This window comes from Chaetodon trifascialis, chromosome 5 (genome assembly GCF_039877785.1).
Source record: "Chaetodon trifascialis isolate fChaTrf1 chromosome 5, fChaTrf1.hap1, whole genome shotgun sequence".
Lineage (NCBI taxonomy): Eukaryota > Metazoa > Chordata > Actinopteri > Chaetodontiformes > Chaetodontidae > Chaetodon > Chaetodon trifascialis.
In genome coordinates this window covers 22,409,088-22,425,990 of record NC_092060.1, presented here as the reverse complement: position 1 = coordinate 22,425,990, position 16,903 = coordinate 22,409,088, and the positions used below count along the sequence as shown (strand labels likewise).

General features: G+C 43.0%; 2 protein-coding genes across 4 annotated transcripts in view; both read left to right on the top strand.

Moving 5' to 3' along the window:
* rpl36a (ribosomal protein L36A) overlaps positions 1-16,903 on the top strand; it is a 324,940-nt gene that overhangs the window by 217,668 nt on the left and 90,369 nt on the right. The gene's annotated exons all lie outside the window — the stretch shown is intronic.
* Positions 1-16,903, top strand: part of enox2 (ecto-NOX disulfide-thiol exchanger 2) — a 167,769-nt gene that overhangs the window by 149,048 nt on the left and 1,818 nt on the right. For 2 of the 3 annotated variants that reach the window (XM_070962542.1, XM_070962543.1), the window contains 6 exons: positions 222-336; positions 3,451-3,638; positions 5,619-5,759; positions 10,437-10,493; positions 11,302-11,407; positions 13,909-13,994. In XM_070962542.1, the coding sequence (XP_070818643.1) occupies positions 222-336; positions 3,451-3,638; positions 5,619-5,759; positions 10,437-10,493; positions 11,302-11,407; positions 13,909-13,994 (693 nt within the window). The remainder of the gene's footprint in view (positions 1-221; positions 337-3,450; positions 3,639-5,618; positions 5,760-10,436; positions 10,494-11,301; positions 11,408-13,908; positions 13,995-16,903) is intronic. The other variant, XM_070962544.1, reaches the window with a different exon arrangement.

Sequence of the window (16,903 nt, the reverse complement as noted above, 5' to 3'; positions counted from 1 at the left end):
GGAGGTATTTGCACCAGCTCTGAGACCATCCTTTTCATCTTTATTCATCCACACGCCTTTGTTCTGTACCAAGCATTCTTTACAGCTATTGCTGAACATCAGCAGTGAAATCAAAGAAGTGCCTCACTATTGATCCTGCTCCTGCTAGCACCTGCTAAAACGTGCATCACCCATGAGTCTCTGCAGTTCTGAGCCGCCCCTTTTTTGGCTGTGTTTCACAGGAGATCAGAAACATGCACAACGAGCAGCTGATGGGCATCAGGCGAGAGGAGGAGATGGAGATGTCTGATGATGACATGGAGGACGCCCCTGACAGCAAGGACTCGGAGGACTCAGGTATGCATATGCATGGACATATTCACAGTTCAACACTTCTGTCAACATGACAGGCCATACACTGATCAAGGTCTCCAGAGGATGAGCACAGAGAGCGTTGAATAACAGAAGGAGACAGCTGTGTTTGACTGAAATGACAGTAATCATCCCCCAAGCATGTGACAACTCTACATGAATAAAAAACACATTCAAAGTACATCAAGATGCTGACACCACGCACACTTTACTGGCTTGATGGTGAACATGACTGCTAAATGACATCCACCCGAGTCCACCCTTGTGAATGTACGCAATTCCATCAAGTGTGTGTGGGTGTGTGTGAGAATCTGTCCACACCTGCCAGCTGCCATGTAATCTCAGATCAGGGTACCACTGAAGTGCCGTAATCTCCCGTTTTTCCCTCAAAGGAGTCTCTTTGTGTTTGCTGAAGCAAGAAAAACTAACAGTGCTGCTAATCTCTCAACCCCCATTACAATAACCCATAAGTCTAGAGTAGTCACCGGGGCAACATGCCTGTCACCGTAACCACCACATGTAAGGCCGTCTCTCGTGTTTTGTGCCTCAGTGCGTGTTGTAATGCTCACTTCACGTACTCTTTCTTCTTGCCTTTTAGTAATTCTGATCTCTGCCATTTGCTAATATGACAGCCTCTCTAATCAGCATGCAAATGTATGTAAATGCAGTCATCAGCTCAGCCCCTTCTCTTTTGCAACCTTGCTATTTAGCTATCAGTAATTAGCATTGCTGTCAAAGACCTGTCATTTCGCTCGATGCTACAGGATTGGCTGAGGTGACTGGTGTTAATGTGACACTTCTTGCTAGTTGTGTTAACAGGCTGACTGTTACACCTCCTTTACTCGCTAACCTCTAAGCAAAGGGGCATATTTACACGTCGACCAGCCTGCTGAAAACACCTGTGTTATGACTGCAGCCTCCTAAAAGGTGAATCGATGCGCTGTGTCTGACTCATGTACAGAGCAGAAAGCGAAAGAACCGCCTGTGTGGATGACTCTACTGCCTGTAGGTGTGTGTGTGTGCGTATACATGCACGCTCATGGATATCTGCAGGTCGATAGCGTTGCCTGTTATGTAACAGAAGGGGAATTGCTCAGAATCTGGCCAAGTGGTTGACATCTCCTCACACCAAGTTGATGAGGCTCTCAGATCAATACTCTTCTCACCTCAAACCTTCATTTTGCTGGCAGAAAAGTACCCACAAACATAACACGGACACACACACACTCATCCAGCAAGAGTTCATTAACACTGCCAATGGTCCTCCTTGATAGACTGGAGGCAGCACTCATGAACGCCCACACAAAACCTAACCAGACATGCATTCATGCACGCACACACACACACACACACACACAGAGACACACACACACATGTGCACAGGATGGGGCTTATCTCCTCAGTCCAGTCAGTGTATTGCACTTTCCCAAAGAGCTTCCCCTCAAGGCCCACAGGAGGAGACCAGAGCTGATAATACTGGACATCTCTGGAGCTGAGCAGGTCTCGTATAGTAATAACTCCCACTGTCTCCTCTCTGCTCAATATGTCAGGTCAAATGTCCAGTAGAGAGCTATTGGACAAAACACTCAGGGATTATCACAGCTTTCAGTAGTTTATGTTAACACACTGAAGTTACTGATTGATTATCAGACATGGAGTGAATATGCAACTCTTTACTTTTATGGCTCCTAAATACAAGTGACGGGATCCTACATGAACACGCTATTTTCTGCCCAAGTGAGAATGATTTTAATTTCACATGAGAGGTTTCTGTTTTTGTCCAGGCTCCTCTCACTGGTTTGAAGTGAGCAGGGCTCCGTCAGAAAAAGGTGATTTTGCTTGCACCATTCAGGACGTTGCAGCATTTGAAATGTCTGATGACACCTGCGGAGTCGTTTGCTCATGATGCCAGCTCTCTGTCAGCAGAGTTGTGAAGTTGTGACAGGGCTCTCCCTGACGATGTTAAGATCATGTGAGTTTATGAATTCTGGGTTTAGTTTTATTTATTTCACCTTCGTTTCTGAGGAATCGTGTCTGGTTCATCACTTTGATACAGCAAATGGCTACAGGTGCTGCGATGCGCATGAGTTTGGCTTCTCTGGCTCTTGCACAATTAAAGGCTGCCAATCAATCAGTGTGTTTCAGTCCCTTTTTTTCCCTTCGATGCTTTGTCGCTGAATCGAGGTGCGAATCATAGGTGCTAATTAATCCAAAATTGACCCAGAATTGAAGAGTAAATTTATTTAAGATGCAGATTATATTGTCTCAAAATGGAGATTAGATTCTCTCCCAGAAATCTTTATTTATATAAGCTTGTATCTTCAACTTTCCATTGAAGAATCAGATTTTGTAATGAAGTTGTTCGCTTTTTGCACTGATAAGCTAAAAGAAATTCAATCCAAGATGTAGAAACGCTCCAGCTGTGAGTCACCAAACTGAGAAAAATAAATTTGGGCTTTTATATCTGTGATCAGGGTCTCCAAAAATGGCTCCAACTCAAACCAGATCCACACACTGCTGACGAAGCTGATTAGATGAATTTTTAAGGGTTTAACTGTAATAAACTATATCGAGGACACTTCAATATGCATTTGCTGTTATAGAGAGATAGTTGAGATTTGAAACCACTTTCTCGGGGGCTTTAATTTGACCTGGCCTACCCACAGATACACAGATGTTTTTCTGAAATACTTCCGCAGGCATGGGCAGAGATATATTCATCTGCAGACATCTATCAAGAGGACATTTTGTGTTTCAAGATGCCTGAAATTTGCATAAAAAGTAATGTTTAACTCTACTCCTCTGCCCTTATGCTTGGAATATTAAGACGCTCACCAACCCGCAATCCTGCTCAGTATTTCTGTGCCTGCTCTCGCTCAAATGAACAATGAGCAATCCCATCACAATTGCAAATGTCACCGGGCAAGAGCTTTAATGATGTGTATTTATTTTAATGTGTGTGTTTCCACAAACGACACAGATCAGGGATAACTGCAAAACAGTTTGTAGCAATGAGGTGTAAATTGAACACATTTGACAGTGTTATACATAATAAAGCATATTCCATGCTGTTGTCTATACTTATGTCTGAATCTGTAGGTGTTTCCCAAGCAGAGGCCTTAAAGGAGGAGAATGACTCCCTGCGCTGCCAGCTGGACGCCTACAGGAACGAGGTGGAGCTGCTCAAACAGGAACAAGGCAAGAACCAACCAATCAGAAGCGAAGAGGACAGCACACACTCTCAGCAGCTCAGCTTCCTGCAGCAGGCTCTGCAAGGCATGCAGAAGGTAGCACACGCACGCAGACCTGTCCAAGTTTAAACTCCTATTCCTCCATACTGTTCTGCTTCGGGGTCTTTATAAGAGCGAGGTCGCTCAGGTTAAGCCATTGAGTTTTCCATGTGAGATGAAAAACCCGACTGTCATTTATTCATCTCCCAGCACTTTAAAAGAGTGCTACGTGGGAAGCGAACAAGTCGGAAAGTACAGCTGTTTGCAGCGGCCGTTAGTCTTTTCTGAGGTATAATTTCAGGTGTAGTCTGGTTAAAAGGAAGCTTATTGGCAGGTGGAACGGGTTTTACTCGGGGTTGGAGGGTTGTGTGCTGTGATTCAAACAGCACACAGATAATTCTTGGAACAAACCCAAGGCTATTAAAACTATTACAGACCATTTATTCAAAGAAAGATAATGGAAAGTATTGGAGGTTTTTTTTTTTCTTTGAGAATGTGCCTTGAATATCATCAGTGTCTTACCTTCCCAGTGGTCGGGATGACCGTCTTTGGATTGCATTATAACATTTTCACATATTCAGAAAGTACAGCACGTCAGGCTTTGACAGGGACAGCATGTCCGTTTTTCTATTATTATCCCTGTTTACAGTCGTCCAGACAGAAGCAGTAATTCAGTGTCTGACATTAAGAAATATTCAAGAATACAAACTAGAAAGTGGAAACAGATGGACAAAGCAAGGTAAAGAAATTACATCATGAAAGACCGACATTGTTTGAGACAGTTGAAACATTAATATTGTGATGTGTGTCGCTGTGAAGCAGATTAATGATTCCTCATCACAGCAGTTGAGAAAACTCACCACAAGGTCCGTTTAGTAGCTGTGCTGCAGCTTTCAGTCATATCACATGATCTTCATCAGCAGATGGAGAAAAAACGTCCGTCACTGACAGTCATTCCTTGTCGTCGTCAGGGGAGAAAAGCAAAGAACGGACATTTTAGTGACATTGTTTTCTTAACCAGTGAATCTTTACAGGATGACCAGCTGTTCCACTTTAAAAAGAACCTTTTATAATGTCAGAACCACTTAAATCTGCCTTTTTTAAAAAAAACCAAAGAACGACTAAATTGACTCACTCTGGCATTTGTCAAGTGTCCTCGCTTATCTGGCTGTCACAGGTAATAGAAATTCTGATCGATTCACGTTTCGGCGAAGAAGAGACTCCATTAAGGCCCCGCTGTTCGTTCCTGCTCGCAGGGACTAATTAGCTCTCCAGCTTACATCTCTCATGATGTGTTTATGAAAAGATTAGGTGAATGGATTAAATGAATTGGAAGACATTGAAATTGGATACCTCCCCTTGCCAGGTTCCACATGTTGTATCAAGCAGACTCACAAATTGCAGTGAAATATTATCAGCATGTACTGGCAGCCCGTTTCCTCTTTTTCTGAATTATAGCGCATGTAATACAAAAGCACCCAATGTGTTGCTGTGCAGATGAAAATTCCCGGCTATAAAGACCCCCACGTGCCTCGTGGACCCTCTTTGTGTTGAAATGAACACAGCAGGAAGTGAATCGTTTCATCTGTGTTCAGCAGAAAACTTCAGAGGACGAACTGGAGACGAATGTAATCACCGGCTATCAAAGCTTCATCAAACACCAATTTTGTTTTAATGAGTGTTTCCTCTATATGTGTAATTTGTCATTTTTGAGTGTTTACAAGCAAAGGATTTGGCAAATTACTCCTTTTGGACACATACAACAGAATAGAGTGAGACAGAATATGATACAACAGTTGTTTTCCCCCTAGAAAATGTTTATTGGAAATATAATTCACATCAGCGTCGAATGCTTTTTGTATCAAGCTGAAGTTCTAATTGCCGGTGTCGGGATTACATGCTAAATATTAATAAAACAAATGGCTGATTGTTCCTCTGCTTTCAGAGCTGTTTGAGTACGAGGTTAGCATGGTCACGGTTAGTTAGCTCACAGTAGCATTAGCGGCTTACTATTCTCCCGCCTTTTTCTTTTTGCAGCAACTGTTAAAAATGAGGGAAGAATTAAAACAGCGGGAGGCAGAGCTGGAGAAGAGTTTGGACGACAAACAGCAGCTGAAGAGTCAAGTCCAGAACCTGAAGGAGGGACTCCAGAACCTGCAAAACACACACGCAATGCAGGTTAGTTTGACAGGACGCACATGTTTCGTCAGCTGAGTTTCCTCAGAGTGAAGAAAGGGCGAGAGTCTACCGCGTTCCCAGGCTGTGTTTTATTAGAAAGCTCGTTTCTGAGTTTGAAAGTGAACCCTGTCTAATTTGCACTTTAATAAGAGCGAAATGAGTTCAAGATGAGTTCCAATGCGTGAAACATATTGAGGAAATAAATCATTAATAAACAGAAGGACAGAGTGTGATAGTTGTAATATGTAGTTTTGGGTCAAGTCTAGAACTTCTTTCTAAGCCCATTGCATCTCCCCAAATAGCTATTTTGGGTGCGTCTTTATAATATCAACACTGTGGGAAAGGGCCCACCACAGTGAGACAGACAATTTCTAACTTCAATCAGTGTTCTGGTTTTCCCATTTTCCTCCCAGGGAGCTTATTTTGTTCTTTTTTAACACGCAGTCTAATCGACTCTTAAATTTCTAATTTCCTCCCAAAAAAAGTTAATAACAGCTTTGAGTTTTAAGATGATCATTTCCCTTCATTTTGCTTTTATTAGTGTACCGTCATGCATCTGATAGAAAGCGTATTCAAGCGATAATCAGCTGAAGGACTGGTTGCCATCCGTCATCACAGTTTGTTCTGCATCAGTGTGAAAATCCCTCATAGATGCTTCATATCGACTAAAACATAATCACTTCAGGGTCACATGAGGCTAATAAATTACGATTTGTTGCTAGACTGTATCATCACTGCTGAAATGATAAATCTGTTAATATGTTGGGAGAAAACTATTTAACAGTCAGTAACTTCGCTCATTTTGCAGGCAAAAATGCCAAACACCGATCAGTTCGACCTTCCTGACTTTTTTTGGTGTTTTTTTTGTGGTATGTGATAGTAAACTGAGTATCTCTGGGTTTTGAAGTGTTGGTCAGATAAAGCAACCTGATAATGTCACCTTGTGCTCTGGGAAATTATCATTTCCACTGCTTCTCGCATTTTAAGAAACCGAGTGATTAAAAACAGTTGTTAGTTGCAGCCCCACACATCTTTATCTTCATAAATCCGTATCGACTATTGTTTGCAGCCTGTCGCACTCCCTGAGCGTAGTGAGGAGGTGTGACTGTCAACACTAATTGAAATGATGTAAGTCATTATTTTCACACTAAACTCTCCACTCTCACCTTTCTGATCAATGGTAATCAAAACATCACAGGTAGTGATGTTCCACCTAGTTTATCGCTCTGATATGGGAGAGAGAGAGTGACTAACAAGGGTTAAGGAGGTTTTATTTGAAAAGGGAAACACATGTATGCTGTCAAGTGTGAACTAGAGATTAAATATGTTAGCGTCAATAATGCTTCAGCGATCATTTATTAATCGCTTCTGCTGATTATTTTTACTAAGCGACTGTACTGTATGTGGCATAAATACATTCAGAAATGATGTAAACATCAACAAAAGCCAACCAATTCCTCCAAAGTTAACCCCGTAACAGTTACTGCGTTCTGTCAATCCCATTTCACTGGTGTCCCCTCGAGTTTCAGGTAACAGTCACTGCACAGCACAACACCAAGCGTCCTTGTTGGTGCACATCAGTGTTATCATGACTGTAAACAGGTGCAGTCAGTCATAGGAGATTTGCTCCAGGTGCAAATAATGAAAAACCTTTTCCTTTCTCATTTTTTGACCCGTTCCAAAATGGAAAGGAATGTCTGCAAACAGTAGTCATGTGCCCCACATGAAGACACAAACTGAAACAGTTTTTGCCGGCTGTAATCATTCATCCTCTTCATACTGGCCAATAAGAGATCCCTCCCTGATGTGCTTCCACTGTAAGTGCAAAAACCCATTTTAAAGTTAATATGAGGCTTTAACACTCTGATCAAATCAAGTGGGCCACATCCAAAGTTGCAGTCTTCTGAGTATGAAATTCCCTTTTTGTGTTTGCGTCCCTCCTCTGCAGCTCAGTGCTGAAGCACAGATTCTGTGTTTCACTTCCTTTGCAGGCATGTCAGAAAGGGATTTATTCAATCACCAGCGTGACCAGAAGGAGTGATTACAGCCAGTAAAAGTGTTTTAATAATGCACATTAAACTGACTTGCAGGTGTAAATTCGGATGTTGACGCTAACTCGATTTGTGCAGTCCTCTCACTGTGGGCCTCCTCCACAAAGTTCAGACTAAGCTGTGTTTAAAAGGTGGTGCTGCTGTATGTATGTCAAATACATACAGTAACAGAATATAATGTATATAACTTAGTCTCACGCCATGTTTGATTGTCTAAAAAAAGACACACAAACTAAATGCATTTTCCTTCAAATTTGTCCTCCTCTACCAGGCGGGATGTTATTTTGTTCACTCCTCTGTGACTGCATGTTCTCACTGCAACCACATAAAGAAACCCAGACGAAATCCATCCATTTCCTAACGAGAAACATGTTGCGATCGGTTGACCGCAGTGAAACTGCTTCCTTATTTGTCTGCAGCTGAGATTTTATGCGACATCAACCACCAGCAACCCAGTCACGTACTCTCATTCCTGAAGCTTATTTTGCCCTTTGGGTTACATCTGCACTGGCATCACACAGAGCAATCATTTTGTTTGAAGATCAGTTTGATATCAGTGTGTAGACACAGCAATACTGCGATCGCCAGATAGGGAGACATCACCTCCACGAGACGCTGCGCTAATGTGAACCACTCGTGCTTTCTTAGAGCTGTTATACAAAGACGCATCATCAGTTCGAGCCACTCCTGCTGCATTATTCATCCATCTCAGCATTGCATTTGTTATTTGATTGAACGCGTTGCTCACGTTCAGACGTGTTTTTCCCAACAATACTCCGTCTCATATTGATTAGTGGCGCCGCCATTACTACAAGAGTACATTGCTAAATACAGTGCACCGTGATATAAAATCTCATTAAACAATTTCAAGTTTCAAGGGTCATTTTTCTCTGTTAGACTTGTCATGTTTACTAATGTTTCAGGTGTTGTCCCATATTCCCAGTATTCAAGTGCTAATGTTTGTTAATGTTCCTTCTGGCTCAGTATAATGAGAGGAAGGGCTGTCATTAAAATGAGCCTCAGGTTCAATCGCCTATTAAATTGGATAATAATACAAACGAGAGGCTCTCAATCCACGTGGGGAGCCACTCCATGTGTCGCCTGTTTGCTCTGCGATGTACGAGCCGACTGCAGGTGCCACATAACGCAGAGGTGAAGCAGTAATTTGCCAAGGCGTAGTCTTCCTTCAAATCAGCTGGAGAGTTGTCTGAGTTGTCAATAGCGCGTTAATGGTGATGAGTTTGATTACAAATGTTTCCCCACAACTGTGAGCCCTGGGAAATATGCTAATTAAATTCCTGCATGTGGGAAAACATGAATCATGTGGGGCAGTCTCATTAAAGGGGGAAAGACAAATCAATTTTTGGGTGTAGGTTTCTGTGAAGATTAGCGTTGTTGTGGGGTGATTCGTCCTGATGAAGAGCTCCCTTCATGCCGTCAGTTCTCCTTCACTGTCCCCGCTGTTGCCACACATCACTGGACTGACACCACTGCAGGTCGTTGGGGTTATTAACCTTATTTCTGTTGTGATCACAGGAGAACTAGTACGATTTATGTTAAGAGAAAAATGGTCAAAGTTGAAGCAGCAGAGGCTGAGATATCCAGATATTTAGCCCTTAGTGTGAGTCAAGCTTCAAAAATGTTTGAGCCTCCACTTCCTGTGCATGTCCTTCAAACTCCCCGTCCTCAGTTGGCCAAACCTGCTCTGTGGAAATGTCTTAAACTCAGCTGGTATGAGCTGAGTGGCCACGAGAACTGATGCCCATGTGTGAAACTGGTAGACTGCCCATCATGCTTTCCCAGAGCTCATGGTGTCTTTGTCAAATAGTTTGTTTTGTCCAACCAACTGTCCAAAATCCAAAGATACTCCATTGATAATGTTATAAAACCAGTTGGAACCAGAGACTGTTTGGCATTTTTGTCTGATAATTACAAAGACATTCATAATTAGTGAAGTGGTTGTTAAAATTGCCGTCAGTGACTGTGATTTTGATCGTGTTAAACCAGTGATTCCCACCCAGGGGTTCTTGTGCAGTGGCCAGTGGTTTGTGACAGATTGTGGAGCACCTCCACTGATTTAAACAAATAGAAATTGGGATTTTGTTGTATATTCATTGTCACAATAACCCCCCAGGTACAACAGATCAGCTGCACACAGACACGGCTCGGTTTCCCATTGATGTGAGTCCGTGTTAACATCAAGGTGCTGCCAATGAAAGAGTAGACAAACTAGTTAGACACCGAGCAGAACAGCGAAATGGATAATGAAGGGGTTCAGTGAAGAGGTACTCAAGCCCACCATACGAGCGTACGTCAGGACAAAAAGGTTGAGAACGACTGGACAAACCAAATCAATCTCTGCACTAATATATTCCAGAAGTGTTGCATTGTTACAGATATAATAGCTGACTGTTTGTGCTAATTATGGCTCACAGAGCTCAGTTTCTCTGCTTTCTTTGCTCAGAATAAGCACATTTCTGGACATTATTCTAAAAATCAAACAGTGCTTGTATTCGTCTGCTTTTGCACAGCACGCTGCGCTCGATCACGGTCCCCCGTCTGTCTACATTAGCACTTTAGCTTGTTTCTCAGCGGCTTTTCCTCATATGTTTGTAATGTGCCACAGCTGGAGATGTCGAAACAAGATGACAGAGGCAGCGAGGAGAGCGCTAATCAAACCAGTGTAAGTGGAAAAAAAAGTTTGAGCCCTCCTCTCCAGATATTGTTTTGTGTCCTCATTCTCCCTCCTTATTCGTCTTCCTCCTCCTCTGACTTTCCTCTCTAACCTCTTCCAGCAACATGACAGATCATTACAGGCCAATCCAATTCACTGCAACTGCATTTGTCATTGAATAAATCACCCCGACAAAACTGGGCTACGAAATAAAGGAGTCATAAAGTCAAAATGGCTCGCACATGTGCATATGTCTGCACACCCACACACTGACACACACTTGCAGGGTGTTACGGATAGATTAAAAGCAGAAAAAGGCCACCAGGCATCCCACACACACAAGTGGAAATAGTACACACGATACTATGTAGGACAACAAACAGACAAAAACTCCTCTGTTGTTCCTCTGCCATTTTTCTGCCACCTGTCAGAGATCTGAAACAAACAGCTTGATCATTTGCCTTCCAAGTCTCTTCCTCTCTCCCTCTATTTGTTCTTCTTACGCTCCTCTCTTCTTTGTGTGCTGGTGTGTGTGTGTGACAAGCATTTCATCCCTCCATCAGAAATATAGCTGCTGGCTGAGAAGTCTCCCTCGCCTCATTATCCTCATCCTCATTGTCTGCCCGTATTAGCATGTTGGTGGTGAAACTTTCTGATGTGTTCATTCTTATTCGTGTTTGTCTTTTCTATTGTGTGCCATGCATCAGCTTAAGTTTAAGCTTGTTTACTTCAAATCAGCCGCAGTCAAACTGGCTGGGACCAAGTCCATTAGTAACTCTGTGTGTGCATATATGCGTGTGTTTGTGTGTGTGTGTAGGAAGCCACGGTATCAACAGTGGTGTCCTGCAGTCAGGAGAAGGAAGGTCACACGGAGAAGAATCCACCGAGTCCTGTCCACTCCGAGAGGGAAGCTCTGCTTGTTGGTACGCTGACACGAATCTTCAATCAATATCATGTAGACATTAATGACACAAATGTATTAGCTGTATGTGTACCTCTATGATCTTCTAGGTTATTATGCATTTGTAAGGATACACACTCATTTGTTTGGGAATATGGACCAGAAAAGCTCAATATGAAGCTGAAAATGCCATCAAAACTGACACGATCAGCGCTTTTAAAGCATCAGTGCGCTTCAAACAAGCTTTGTTGTACGGCCGATCATCTGATGACCACATCAAAAGGTGGAAGCGTTCATACCAGGTCGAAATAGCTGCACTGCTCTCCTGAACCCTCTCCAGGCCGCACTCCACTGCCTCCCTCATCTCAATCAAAGAATTGAGGTGCTTTCAGACACAGAGCGGCTGCAGCGTCGTCGTTTTCTGTTTTGAATTGACAGCAGCACAACACCACCACCACCACCACCACAGCTCCCAGCTACTGTATCTTCGATCCTACCAGTCTGCACACCACAGGCAGCTGCTACCACCTACTACAATCTCATTATGCAGCTAAGTGGAGTAGGTTGTAGCTTAAAATAGAAGAAGTGGTTTGTAAAATGACACCATTAATATAGCGGGTTTTACTTAGTAGTAGCATTGTTTATTGTTCCAGACCAGATAATCCTCTTCATATCTGTGTCTGTTCTTTGCTGCTGGAGAAGTGTATAATTCAGGGAGCGCACGTGTCATTTCCATCGCTGTGGTTTCCATAGCCACACAGCAAGCCGCGGCGGCAAGCTGAAAAGGACCAACCACCTTCAACTCTGAAAGCGAAAGCTGTGCACACTCACAAGCGCAGCAGCCGACCTTCCTCCTCCTGCCGCTGCTTCTGCCATTGTGTTTACAATTACAAGTGCTTTCATTTTCTGAAAGCACTTATAATTGTCTTTTTTGTATCTCTGTTGTACAATTAATCGCAAAAATGGGGATAATGGTACACACAATTGGACAGTCTCTACAGAAGGGTCAGAGTGACACACCTGTCCAATATCTGCATAAAGTAGGAATATTATATGGACTCATTTTAAGCATGCCGGAGCCTCAAGGTGGGCCCTGCAGTGTTTGTATTGGGGCCTGTCTTGAAGAGGGGGGCTTTGTCTTAATCTGGGTACGCAGACTGTTATTTCAGATTATATTGTGCTTACATGGTGCATATTCCAAATAAATGTATATAAAATGAAAGCACATTTAAGTGGTCGACACTCAACGAGCCTGTGGCCACGAAGCATTACAGCAGAGGTTTATGAGTTGGTTTCTGGGGCTCCAGGTGCTGCACTTGATGGATAGTCACAGGGGCCAGATGATACAGAAATCACAGGATGGTGGGGCCCATCGCTCAGTTTTACCCCAGGCACTCCAGCAGGCTACCATGACCATGCACTGTTGCAGGTGTGAACGCTGTAAAAACTCAAGCGAACCTCTTTCAGATGCAGCACGAAGCACGAATGCATACAGAGTCAGAAACAGTCAAACAGAGGTGAACAGACTGCATTTAGCTGCGTAATCTCATCTGCTGCTGTTTGGGAATGAGCTACACATTTGCATGACACTGCATTTGTCCTGAGATGTAAGTCTCAAAGCAGGAAATGTGCTGTAAAATCAGAGGAACAGTTGGAGTTTCTGTTAACGCTAAAACTATTTAATGATCATCGTTCGAAACATTCGTTGATAATGAGTCTGAGTCTCAGTAAGAGCTCCAACACACATATTCTGGCAGTCTGCACACACATGGAGTGGGTGCATGTTGTTACAGCGAACGTCTGCAGGACATTTTCATTGGCTCTTTAAGGCAAATGGATACAGACAGCAGAACCACTCCAGTGGGCGATTCCATGCAAATGAACCATCATGAAATTCCACTCGGTGTCGGTGTATCGCAATCCTTTAGTCGTTCTCTTATTCATCGCCAGTGGAGCACCTCAAGGCCAGCTCATTGTTTGTGTTCAAGTATCGACTGATGTCCTGCAGGTGGCAAAAATGAAATCTCTGAGTAATAATTTCCTCTTGAAAAATCTCAAGCGATTGTGGCATTGTTGCTCTCGTGTTCGAGCCAGTGGAAAGCTTCGTGACTTAAACGCTGCATGTGTTTGTTTCAACTGCTGGTCCCTCGGTGAGCTGTCGGTGGTTAGTAAGCAGGTAAGGCGGGGGATTATCTCTCTCCTGGCCCTATCTGTGAGCTGATAGCAGATGGTTTGTTTGAGCGGGGGGAGAATATGGCTTTGATGAGAGACAACGGCATCAAAGCTGTCATTAAACACTCCCTCTAATCTGGAGCCACAATATACAAGAGGCTCTTAACAGTACTGGGACTCTGGGAGAAGTCAGTTGAAGCTTGTGTTAGACTCAGCCAGAGGAGAGGAGGAGGAGGAGGAGGAGTGCCTCCTCTGGCAGGTTGTCAATGTTTGACAGGTGACAGAAACTGGAGGTATTGGGACATGTCTCTGCGTTAATATCTTTGCATGACTCGTTTTTTTCTACCTCAGGGATCATTTCGACGTTCCTGCACGTCCACCCGTTCGGAGCCAGCATCGAGTACATCTGTTCCTACCTGCAGCGTTTGGACACCAAGGTAACAGGCACGCGCCATCCAAAACTTCCACTGTGGAGTAGATTAGCATAGCAGGGCTCAGCATCAGTTCAGACAACATGCACCCATACAGACCCAGTGTCGAGCCCCCCCACAGGGCTGACATATGGGCTTGTTGTATAGTCACAGGGTCCTGCTGTGTAGTCGAGACACAGCCCCTCAATGCCAGCAGTGCACCTTAATGCTTTTGCAGCCCTTTCCATAGAAAGTGATGCTTTAGGAGGAAGTGTCGAGGTGAAGCCGAAGCATTTGCGAGGAATAGTTTGACATTTTGGAAAGTGGTATTGATATTCTGAGCCGACTCTCTGACAAAATGTCAAAGTATCCTTTTAAAGAGTCAGGAGCTAGATTTAGATTCTGTGATGTTTTTTTTCTGACTTTTTTTGAGTAATCTCATTGAGATTAAGATCTCTAGTTTTGTAAAGTTCCAATGCTAACTAATCTCTTATCAAACCTTTTATCTCCAATTATTCTTTTTTATTAGCAAAGACCAAATGAAAAGATGGGTTGAAGCTTCTTTTTTTTTATATAGCACTGCTTAACATGACAGACATCACTGATGGCAGATTAGAGCAGATGGGGATGATTAGCATTAAAGTCTGCTTAAATGTGCTCGTTAATGTGCTCTCTGCAGCTGTTTGATCACCTCTGATCACCTTGTGGCAATTTAAAAATCTCCCAGTTAAAGTTTGATTTGCATCATATTAACTTTTGATCTGAGCAACTAATAGTGAATCAGAAACCTTCGGTGTTTGCACTCAGGAGCTCGTAAAGTGCGGAATGCTGCAGCTATTGATTGAACATTTATTTGGCTGTTAATAAAAACACAGGATTCTTTTTTTATAAATTGATTCGATACTGAATTTTAATTCGACAAAATGCCATTGAGCCCCATCCCGAGACCTGAGTGCAGCAAGAGAAACATTAACAGAGAAAAAGGCATACGACACACGTAGTCACATAAAGACACATACACGAGCAGCATGAGAATTAATTCGACATCTCCTAAATGTACATTTGGTTGGAAGCCGAACGCAAAATACTTCAAAAATCGCTTCAGAGAAAGCTTCTCTCACTTCCCTAATCTGAAATTTCACAGCTATATTTCCAGCCATATCTGGCTAGTTGTGTGATTTCCCTTGATGCCGCAGCATATTAAAACTAGATCCTTCATTCTGACACTTGAAGCCAAACACCACCCTCAATCCTCAGACACCCTTAGTTTTCACTCTGTCTGGCAAAGCACAGCTATTTCATCCTCGTTTCTCTGTGGCGGCATTTTAGACGTATTATCGCTCTTCACTGCCGTTCGCACGAGGCTTTCAAAATGCCAACTTTCAATGTCACCTCCAAAAGGTAACGCAGAGATTAATGGCCAGTCCTGCTCTCCGCCCAGGCAAGAAGACCTTCAGAAAGAATGGCCGTTGTCACCACTCCCTTGGAGTCGTAGTCGCCGGCAGATTTCAGGCTACTTCAACGTACTCATTTTCTGGACGAGCTAAATTGCCATCTGCAAAAACTTTGTCACTGCATCCACAAAGTCGCCCCAAGAAACTACTGTTCTCTGTAGCAACTCTTTGAGCATGTTCATCACCACCCTGACTCATTCTCACACATGCAAAGAATTGAGTGTGACTGTCTTCTCTCATGCCTTTTGGGGATTTTGTCTTGTGTGTGCGTGTGTGTGCGAGCAAGCGAGCGTACGCCCACGCTGTCGGTGTGTGTATGAATTCGTCTGAGCTGTGTGTTGTTCACACGCTGACCCTCCGCTACACACATGAAGCAGCCCACAGAGTTTTGTCGATATCACTGGCTAGACTCCCCAACAACAAGCCCAATCCTCTCTGCTTATCTAGAAGCTCCACACACAGCTTCATTGTCTGCAATGACACACCAGTCATATCTCCATGATAGACCTTAATGCATCCCGACATCAGCACAGGGCTCAAACAATACTTGTTAACGCAAGTCACTGTGGCTCGTCTGCAGCGGCTCGCACAGGAGATTTTGATTTCAGTTGACGAATGATCCCCAACCCACCCGAGTGGCGTGAGCCAGATTACACTTAGTCAGGTGGCTGCTATGTCGTCACACACTCGTTTAAACTTTCCTTACACTATGATTGTGTGATTGCAGTGGAGGTGTGAGGGTAGTGAGTGACTGTTTTCAGAGTGTGAGTACAGAGGAGGTGTGGACTGTGGAGAAAAAAAAAGTTTGGATGAGTCTAAAGTTAACTCATTGGTTAAAAGTGCCTTATTTAAGCAGGAAAAACAATGACTAAGCATTTTTCATAGCAAAATGACCTAAATATTATCTGCAAAGGATGTGTTTATTTAGAAATTAACAAGGATCTTGAGATGCACAGCTTTTTGGAAATCAATGAAATGAGCAATGCCTGCACAATGATTCCAAACCACGTATTAATTTCAGCATTTCATCAGTCAGATCTCATGGACAAAACATTGATCAGAGACTTTCTCGGTGATGGACGATGATACAACTTTGCAGGAAGAGAGCAGAGAGAAATAGTATGAACCACCTTAACAAGCACACATTTCTGAAGTTGGTCTCGGTCACAGAGGTAATAATAAAACAGGAGAAGTGATATGTTTGAGTTAAATGCTACAACTGTTTCTGCTACTACTTTATTCAGTCGCCCTCAGTTCTCTTCCACAATAGAAGATCGTCCTGACAGATTCATCTTTGGTTGTATAATATTAATATTTAAAAGCACTTTAAAGCATGAAAACAAAAAAGTCTAACAAACAGCTCAAATCTAATGGATTTAATAATGAGTTCATGAGATTATAATTAAAAACGGTAACAATTTTGAGAGGTCCAGTAGATAAACATTAGTTTTAAGTGGGGATTTACTGTAAAAAAGGATTTTG